At 37.2% G+C, this 10,114-nt stretch overlaps 1 protein-coding gene and 1 pseudogene across 1 annotated transcript; both read right to left on the reverse strand.

Moving 5' to 3' along the window:
• Positions 1–4,195: 4,195 nt before the first annotated feature.
• LOC149001588 (pentatricopeptide repeat-containing protein At4g38010-like) lies at positions 4,196–5,711 on the reverse strand (annotated as a pseudogene).
• A 1,474-nt stretch (positions 5,712–7,185) lies between these two features.
• Positions 7,186–9,805, reverse strand: LOC149001589 (uncharacterized). The gene is made up of 2 exons (XM_089136935.1): positions 7,783–9,805; positions 7,186–7,630 (listed from the first exon to the last, which is right to left on the reverse strand). Exons 1-2 carry the CDS (start codon positions 9,755–9,757, stop codon positions 7,311–7,313), a joined length of 2,295 nt encoding a protein of 764 aa, XP_088993061.1. The 5' UTR covers positions 9,758–9,805; the 3' UTR covers positions 7,186–7,310.
• Positions 9,806–10,114: the final 309 nt, after the last annotated feature.

Raw genomic sequence — 10,114 nt, forward strand, 5'->3', positions numbered from 1 at the left:
AATTTCTTTTGTAAATATACTTTTAGCATAATAGTAACAATTTCCTTTATATAGGTAACAAGACTAAAGAGATCCTCATCCATCTACCAAAAAAAAAAAAAAAAAAGAGATCCTCATCCATCCTTCCCTCTCTTCCCATCCCCTAGGCCCATAACGATTTTTGTGATTGGCAATGATGTGATAAAAAGAAAAGGAAGAAAAAAAAAAAAAAAAACCCTTTTGCTACTAACTTTAATCAAATCATCAAGATTTCTTTAGGTTAAATTTTTTCGATAAAGAACAAATAAGTAAATCAGTAACCCATAACACCCTATTATGGGCGAAATGATCATTTCAATTTCAAATTAACAAAATAAGTAAATTTGAGAAAATAATAATATTGCACTTTCTTGGAAGTGGATTAATAATAATTTTTACCACTTAAGACCAAAGTTTTACCCCCACTTATAGTAATCCTATCTTATCCTAATCTAAATACCATTTAACTTTTAAAACCCTATTTTACCCAAGTCTTATCTTTCCATCAACTTCTCACCATCGGCATCTTCTACAACCCACCACCGACTTTTCTTTTTCTCAAGTCTTCTTTTATTCTGCACTACTTTTTTTTTTATTGTTTTTAATCCGTCAATCACTAAGGCTGTGTTTGTTTGCTGGAATAAAGATAGGGTGGGAAAATTCTTGAAAAACGTGTAAATTTTTTACTTTTCCTTTAAATTCCAAAATGGTATATTGTTTGGTTGCTTGGGTTGGGAAAGTGGGAGACAAGTTTCTTTGAATCAAGGAAACTTGTCTGCTGATGTGGCAGTCCAACTTTCCCACTCCATGCCATTTTAAAACCCCACATATTTGGTGGGACTTTGTGGAAAAATTGGAAAAAATAAAAAGTGGGACCCACCCCTATCACTTTTCCACAAAACCCTTTCCTTTCCTTTTCTTCTCCCTCACCCCCACTACACATGGGACCCACATGTTTTTTTTTTCCCACCCCACCTTTACAAACAAACGCAGCCAATAATTCGGGCTTTAGCCATCTTCTAATTAATTTTGTCAGCTTCGTGTCTAGATACCCTTAAGCAAACGTTAATTAATCAACCTATAACGACGGTTAAATTTAACTTTTTAATAAGAACCCACAATTCCAAATCTTTCCGTACCTAGTATGTGGACCCCAATAGCATGCTTTTGGGTCCTACCTGAAAAATAATTATTTGTTAATTTCTGTCAATGTAGGGTTGGTAGAGTGGTAAAATCTATACTTCTCAATGGAGAGGTAACATATTCGACCATTGCGGACTACGAAGCTCCCTCTATGAATGTAATTGAAGTGTGAACAAAAAAGATGAGGAAACTAAAAAAATATATAATATAAAATTAAAATTATCAAAACTTATAACACAAAAACACTATAATAAGAAATATAAGACTCACTTCCATCAAATATACGGATTTAATAATACTACAATTTTCTAACTTCCATAATGAAATTATTCAATGGGGATGCGATGAGAATTTGTGAGATCTCCTAGTTGTTGAGATATACATTGCTTGGATGAGATTTTGAATTGATATCGCTTCCATGAATTTGGATTAGCTTACGTTTTGATATTTTCTTTTCATTAGCCTACTAATAGTACATGCAGGGTTTAAAATATCCCACGATACTGTACAATATATATCGATGTGTTTCTTTATTAAATTACAGTAAAATATATTGATTAATACAATATAATACTTGATACGATATCATATGTCTTTTAAAATCACCTGACTGGTACAATATTTGATACCGATACTTCAAATTTCAGGTATAGATCGTATAAGTTTAGTTATCTTTTCTCAAAAGACATCAAATATGCTAAAGCAGATAGATATCACATGAGCTGATTACGGATTCACATCCTCTGTAATTCCTTTACCTACAATATCTTGTAATTCCCTCATAAAATTGTGCCATGTGGCATTTAAGTAATCCAACGATTACCAATTCAAACTAAATTTAAATTTTATTTAAACCTACCCATAAATTTAAATTTTATTTAAACTCTAGTTTGTTGGGTGACCGTTGGATTACTTAAATGCCACATGGCACAATCTTAGGAGGAATTACAGGGAATTGTAGGTAAAGGAATTACAGAGGATGTGAATCCGCTGATTACCCAAAAGATTCGAATTCGGATCATCATCCCTGACGGAGAGCACAGCTCCCTGACAGCTTTTCCACCACAAATTTGGTGGGACCCACCTGTTAAAAAATAAAAAAAAAAAAAAAACCCTTCCCTGGGCCCTCTGTTTTTATGGTGGTAAAGCCGTCGAGGAGCACTTTGTGCTACCCGACAGGAGCTGATCCGGACTCCAAAAGCAGATTGACATCACATGAGCTGATTACCCAAAAAATTTTTAAGTCAATTGCAGACTTGACACGCTTAGTATAGATCCATGAAAAAAATAAGACAAACAATCTTATGAGTTAAGTTTTGTCTGGTTCTAGCCCTCCACTTGCATGTTTATCATTTTATCTTCAAACTTGCATGTAAAGCCATCAATGCTGACCAGTAACGCTACCAGCAAATTCCAGTACCTGCAGTACCATCTAATGTTCACATAATTCTTCTTGACACAGCCAAGTGTTTCCGTACGTAGGATGTAGACCCCAACAAGATTTTCTTGGATCCCATTCTCACCTCGAAACTGAAAATGTCATTTTCTTATAATTGATAATGAAATTTAAGTCATTTCAAATTATTCAAATGCCCTATGAACAGTAAAATGATATTATTATTCTCAATTTGACTTAACAAATGACATGAATACCCTTATCCCCATTTAAGTCATTCAATCATCATCTTTTTCCTACAAAATATTTTTGAATCAATAGAGGAATCCTGATGCAAGTAAGACCAAGCATGAGCAAACTCCTTTAGTGATATTTAAATGTTTCCTCTAATCGAATTCCACAGCTTTTGCATGATCTCTAAGAACATAAGCTAAGCTTCCTCTCTCTATGTATTTATACACTAAAATTTGCACCTTGAATGGTAGCAAAACCCATGAAATTTCACAATGTTTCGATGTTGTATCCTTTTTAAGACATTTATCTCATTAACAAAGCTTTTGTTATAGGCTTTCTGTAGAGCTTCTAGGAGATGAAGCTTTTTCACAACCAATACTTCCCCATTAGGCAGATTTGCTATGTAAACACATCTCCTCCTCATCTGTTTAGGTGTTGGACCATGTAGCTTGTTGTGCCTGAGATTGAGCTGCACCAAATTTTCTAGATCTCCAATTTCCATTGGGAATGAACCAAAAAAAGAGTTCTGGCTGAGATCCAACTCTTTCAGTGACTTCAAATTCCCTGAGTTGGTATTGGACCATGAGTTTTTTGTGGCTGAGATTGAGCTGCTCCAAATATTCCAGATCTCCAATCTTCGTCAGGATTGAACCTTTCAACTCATTGTCATTCAGATACAATAGTGATACTTGTGATTCCCCATTGACAGAGGTATTGAACCAGAAAGAAAGTTCCAGCTAAGGTCAAACACACAGATTTTTCAAATCGCTTAGCCGTAATCGTATTGAACCTGAAAACATGTTGCTTTCCAGGCTCAACCAATGTAGTTCAAAAGAGATTTCCTGTCTCTTGAGGTATTGAGCCATTGATCCGATTGTTGGACAGAAAGAGTAGGTTGAGGTTCTTCAATTTACCTATGCTAGGAGGGATTTCACCTTGAAGCAAATTGTAGTTGTGACGAAGGAAAGAGATTACTAGCCCAGTAGGTGAATAGAACTCCATAAATTTTACAGTAATTTCGTTATTAGAAACATCGAACTCAAGTATGCTAGTAATATTAGTCAGGGATATGAAGGCAAATTCCCAGATAGATATATAGTTCCAACGCAGGTTAAGATGAGTGAGTTTGGAAAGCATACCGATACCATCAGGGGTGGTTCCTGACAGTCCATTATTTTTGAGATCAAGATACACTAGATATTGGAAGGAAGAGAAATTCAATTTGTTGAGCTCGATCTTCAGATACACAGTAGAGAGAGAAGCTTGTCTCATTCACTCTTCCTGCTGCATTGCAAGCTATTCCATCCCAGTTGCATGGGCTTGTATCATTTGCATTCCAAGAATTTGGGAAGTTACTACCACTGGCTTTCCAGTTGAGTAAAGCCTTGGCTTTCTGGTGATGATGATCAGATGACGTTGCTGCTACCATTGTTGTTGTAATAGCTAGGGTTTATGGTGATGATCAAGAAGCCCTGAAAAGAACCAATACTAATACAACAAAGGATGCATAAGCGAGAAAATATGCAGTGCTTGCATGCCATTCCCATTCATGCATGGCCATTCCACCAATGATAGTGCTCCATGCCACCTAGTCTTTTCTTGTCAAGCAATTGAATACCCTCAGGGCCTTCCCATGTCGCCACACTTGGCGTACAAGTTTGCCAGAGCGTTTCCCACCTGACCATCAAAAGTGGCACCATGGTTGGCTTGACCCAAACTCAAAGAGCCAAGTGAAGCACAAGCAGACAAGACGGCCACTATAGTGGCTTCATTGGGCTCGACTTCTCCTTCGTGTACGATCTGTCTGAAAACAGTAACAGCCTTCTGGCAAAACCAGTTTTGCGCATAACCACACACCGGTGTAGTCCAGGATACCACATCTCTATTATGCATTGTTTCGAACACATTCTGTGCAGATGTTAGAGACCCACATTTAACATAGAGCTCCAATATTGCGTTGTCCACGATAATGTTATCGCCACCCAAGTTCTTCAAACAGTAAGCATGTATTGATTTTCCTTTGTCAAGGGCTCTCAACTCAACCTAGCGCAAGCTGATAGAAGACGAACAAGGGTCATGCAATTAGTTAGGCTTTATATCCATCAAAGGGAGCACAATTAGAGCTTCCTTTTCGAACCCATTCTTTGTTAGCCCTGATATCATCGAAGTCCATGACACGACGTCTGGTCTGGAGATAGTGTCGAATACCCGGCAAGCACCAATAAGGTCGTCGAAATCAAGGTACAGATTGAGTAAGGTGTTTTGGATGAATATGTCCGAGTGATGGCCGGAGCTAATGATGTGGCCGTGGATCTCATGGCCCTTGGAAACCGCGTGCAGTAGTGAACAAGCCTTGAGGGCGTAGGTGTATGTGAAATGGTCGTGTGAGGTTGGTTCATAGAGCATTTGATTGTACAAGATAAGGGCATCGTGTGGGACGTTGGTCTGTGACAGTGATCTCAGCAAAGAATTCAAGAGGTTGGGCTTAGATGATTTGATGATCTGAGCACGAATTTGGTTTACCTGTTTAAGTGTAAGAAAAATAAAAGGCTTTTCAAGCATGCTAATGCTGGTGGGTCGCAGATTGCCACTATGAGGGTATCTTGTTCGTCTTTTGAAAAGGGGAAACGCAATTCTAAGTTCTGGTTCTTCGTTTTTATCGGTGTAGAACGCAGAAGTAATCAAGTACGTTTCTGAAACCGTTAATCTTTCTTGTTCTTTCTCTGTTCTTGATGCTTTTTATCAATTATTATGTCTCTTCCTGCTCTTTATCAATTATGATGTCTCTTCCTTTTTCTTCCCCTTCTTATTCGTTCTCTGTTGTGATACTGTGATGTCCCCTCCAGTGGTTTCCCTTGGCTCTATCACACACACAACACAGACACATGCACACACATTTTAATGTTGGGGATTAGTGTAAACTCCCTTGGACTGGAATCGCAGCTCCAGTATGTGGGTTTAAGATGGAGCTGGACGAAGCCTACTGTTTTGTTGTCTAATTGTTTGCTTTCACAACTGTCTAAACCAAGTCAAGCCAAAGATATTGTCATGGAAGTTCTTGAACTTGCTGGTTGCTTCATTTAGTAACATGATTTGACTCAATATGGTTTGTGGAAAATCAAGCAGGTTTACCAGAGCTCCTTGACTGTACAGGATAGAAAGAAGAATTTACTGATATGCATTCACATTTCATTCATATTATGAGGGAACAACGAAGAATTGAATAGAGCTGAATCAATAGCTCAATGTGGCAATTTCACAGTAGCAAATGAAAGAGGATTCAAACTTAATATCTTTCAAAAGGTCTAAGATCTAGAATCTAAGTAAATTTAGGTTAAATATCTCTAATTTTATTATGCTGATATTTCATCCTGTCATAGTAAAAATTACTACAGAAGAGTATAAAACCAATAGCAGTTTAGATGAAATTTCTAAGAATTGCCAATAGATTAGGTTCCCCCCCCTGTTTTGGTGTTAAAAATTAATCTGAAAACAAAAATTACAACCAACAAATTTTAAATGATAGCTCTGATTCTTGCTTCTTACCTTCCATAAATAGATTGAACTTGACATCTTGTCTTGTATCTTTGACAATGGGTTCAGCAAGGATGTAAGTAAGCCAATTTCAATATTTGCAATTTGAATTGTGGACCTAAGACTCATGTGTAAGTTTGGAAACTCTAGGCTTTAATTCTACCCCAGAATTGGAATATTAGGATTCATGAATCTTATTATCCTTAAAAATTGTCCAGCTATTGTTATCAAGGGGAAAATAACTCTACCCATTTGTGTGGTGCATGATTCTTGTGCCCAGACACGGTGTTGTGTGAAATGACCACCTGTGATTCCCTGAAAAGATGGAAATCCCTGAGGATATTTATACACATGTTATCAGCCCATGAATAATTCTCCTCCTATTTGTTGATGTGCTCGACTGCAGTTACTGAAATTATTTCAGAAATCTTTTCTTCTACATTGTTTGTCATTGACTGATATTTCTCTGTCAAAGTCACTTCAACTATTACAGTTGACTGGTATAACAAACCTGGTTACCATTTGAAGATAAAATTGTTCGACTATGTGTTACTAAAACACTACTCTGTATACTATCCATATTTTTTAAATCTTGCAAATTGCAGTCTCTCCTTTCTAATATTTATGACCCAGAAACTGAGTGAGTAGCGAGCAGCTCCCATTTCTATAGTTATAGGTGAATCCAATCAATTCTAGATATCAAAAAGAAAGGGAAAGAAGACTTTTGATCAGTTGGGTTCAAACATTGCCTGTTGATCCCTATCAAAACAATTCATTTAGGAGCAAGGTCCACTCTTTTTTCTTCAAAAATGGATAACTAAACTAAAGTTCAACATAGGAATACAGAAAGAAGAATATAATATAGGATTGAAACTACAAAAACTTCAAATAAAACAAGAAAATACTATAACAAGAAATATAAGACTCACTTTCATCAAATATATGGATTTAGTACTATTTTAAGTTTCTGACTGCCATAATGAAATTATGCAAGGAGGACACAATGAGGATTTGTGAGATTTCCTAGTTCTTGACATATACATTGCATAGTCGGACGAGATTTTGGATTGATATGCAAACATGCAATTGCGAGCCTCATAAAAAAAGTTAAATCTTGTACTATTAATTGTGTTGGTGGTTGGAGACGCAGATCTAATATATCCTTCAGTGCCATGTCTTTTGCATTTGATGATGATAGTGAAGTGATGAGTTCACCAGGATGTATTCCCATGATTGTCTCCAGTGCTAAGACTCCAAAACTATAAACATCGCATTTTTCTGTGACAACCATTGTATAAGCAAGCTCTGCAAAAGAAGAAAGAAAAACAACAAATTTTGATTCTACATATAGAATTTAGGGACCACACTTACATATAGTGAATACTAGTTCAAAATCAAAATCAATGTTAATGCACTTTAAAGTTATACATAAAGGAAAATGATATATTATAACTTACCTGGAGCAATATATCCATATGTACCAACAAGTATAGTGCGATTGGATGAATCAGGATTTAGAAATTTAGCTATCCCGAAGTCGGCAACATGAGGCTCAAGATCTGCGTCCAATAAAACATTTTTGCTTGATATGTCCCGATGAATCAATGGAGGACTACAATCATGATGCAAGTAAGACAAAGCATGAGCAACTCCTTTGATGATGTTTAAACGTTTCCTCCAGTCCAGTTCCCCAGCTTCTGCATCATTTCTGAGAACATTAACTAAGCTTCCTCGCTTTATGTATTCGTAAACTAAAATTTTGCACCTTGAATGGTAGCAAAATCCATGAAGCTTCACAATGTTCCGATGTCTTATCCTTGTTAAGACATTTATCTCATTAGTGAAGCTTTCATCAAAGGCTTTCTGTTGAGCTTCTAGGAGATGAAGCTTTTTCACAGCCAATACTTCCCCATTAGGCAGATTTGCTATGTAAACCCTCCCATAAGCTCCAGTGCCAATGCAATATTTGATGTCAAATTCTTCTGTCGCTGCCATGATGTCGCTATATGAAAATTTGCCATTGTAATCCCATATGGAAAATATATCTCCAATCAGTTGTGTACTCGTGGCAATGGGGGAATTCATAAACTTTTGCCTGAAGAGGAAATAGGCAGCAAGAACTGCAAGTGCAACAAGTATGACACTGAAAAGAGGGATGATGATCAAAATCCCAACTGTAAACCTTTTCTTTCTTCTTTTACATGGATTTTCCAGATGATTGTAGGATAGATCCAAATCGATGTAAGAATCACACCTCATCCTCATCTGTTTAGGTATTGGACCATGTAACTTGTTGTGGCTGAGATTGAGTTGCACCAAAAGTTCTAGATCTCCAATTTCCTTTGGGATTGTACCAGAAAGAAGGTTCTGGCTGAGATCCAATAGGCGGAGATACTTGTGATTCCCCATTGACGGAGGTATTGAACCAGTTAGCATGTTGTTACATAGGTTTACTTGTTCTAGATCTTTGATATCCCCCATTTCAGCTGGTATTGAACCAGAAAGAAAGTTGTTGCTGAGGTCAAGGTCATCTAGATCTTTCAAATTCCCTATCTCTGTTGGTATTGAACTTGAAAGGATGTTATTTGCTAGGTTCAACTCATAGAGATTTTTCAAAAACCCCACCTGTACTGGTATTGAACCTGAAAGAATGTTACTTCCCAGGTTCAACCAATTGAGTTTACTGAGATTTCCTATCTCTTCAGGTATTGAGCCATTGATCCGATTGTTGGAGAGGGAGAGACGGCTGAGGTTCTTCAATTTACCTATGCTAGGAGGGATTTCTCCTTGAAGCATATTGTTATCAAGACGAATGAGAGAGAGACTAGTAGTTAATTTAGTGAATGGATCTCCATCAGTTATTTCGTTATTGGAAACATCAAGCTCAAGTAATCTAGTAAGATTAGCTAGTGAAGAAGGCAAATTGCCGGACAGAAAGTTCAGAGACAGGTAAAGATGAGTGAGTTTGGGAAGCATACCGATACTGTCAGGGATGGTTCCTGACAGAGAGTTCCAAGACAGGTAAAGATGAGTGAGTTTGGGAAGCATACCGATACTGTCAGGGATGGTTCCTGACAGTCCATTATTACTGAGATTAAGATGGACTAGATATTGGAACGAAGAGAAGTTCAATTTGTTGAGCTCTGCAGATGCATAGAAGGAATAGAAGGAAGAAAAGCTTATGCTTGTCACTCTTCCTGCTGCGTTGCAAGCTATTCCACTCCACTTACATGGGCTTGTATCATTTGCATTCCAAGAATTTGGGAAGTGCCCACCACTGGCTTTCCAGTTGAGTAAAGCCTTAGCTTCTGGTGATGAGGATTCAGATGCTGCTGCCACTACTGTTTTTGTAATGGGGCTTATGATGATGATGATCAAAGAAGCCCATAGGACAATTATTCCCAATATAGATACAACAAAGGACGAAGCCATCTTTGATTCTGTTTAGCTCTATGCTGTGCTCTCACTGCTATGAATGCATGGATTGATATCCATGTTATGTAGCTCGTCTGAACTTTGCAAAGGAAATGGAAGTTGCAGTGGACTTGGACCAACTACTATGGTCAAGTCAACCATTATGGGTTCAAAGTTTCAACTCATATTGATTACTCAAATATGGATGGTCCCCATCAGTTTGAGTGTTAAGCTGTACCAATCATGACCTAAGTCGTCAATGTCTATTGCCCTTCTCAGTTGACGCTTAGTTTGTTTTATTTATTTGTTTTGGTTAAGATGCCATTAAGTTTAATTTTTTTTCTTCTTTTTTACTAGGAATCTCGATGAACACAA

Source organism: Hakea prostrata, chromosome 10, assembly GCF_041222555.1.
Source record: "Hakea prostrata isolate BN-2017 chromosome 10, UWA_Hpros_2, whole genome shotgun sequence".
Classification (NCBI taxonomy): Eukaryota; Viridiplantae; Streptophyta; class Magnoliopsida; order Proteales; family Proteaceae; genus Hakea; species Hakea prostrata.

Coding starts and splice junctions, on each gene's coding strand:
- LOC149001589 (XM_089136935.1), bottom strand. CDS start 9,757: ATGGCTTCGTCCTTTGTTGTATCTATATTGGGAATAATTGTCCTATGG. Junction 7,631..7,782: donor ATATGGATATATTGCTCCAG/GTAAGTTATAAT, acceptor CTTCTTTTGCAG/AGCTTGCTTATACAATGGTT.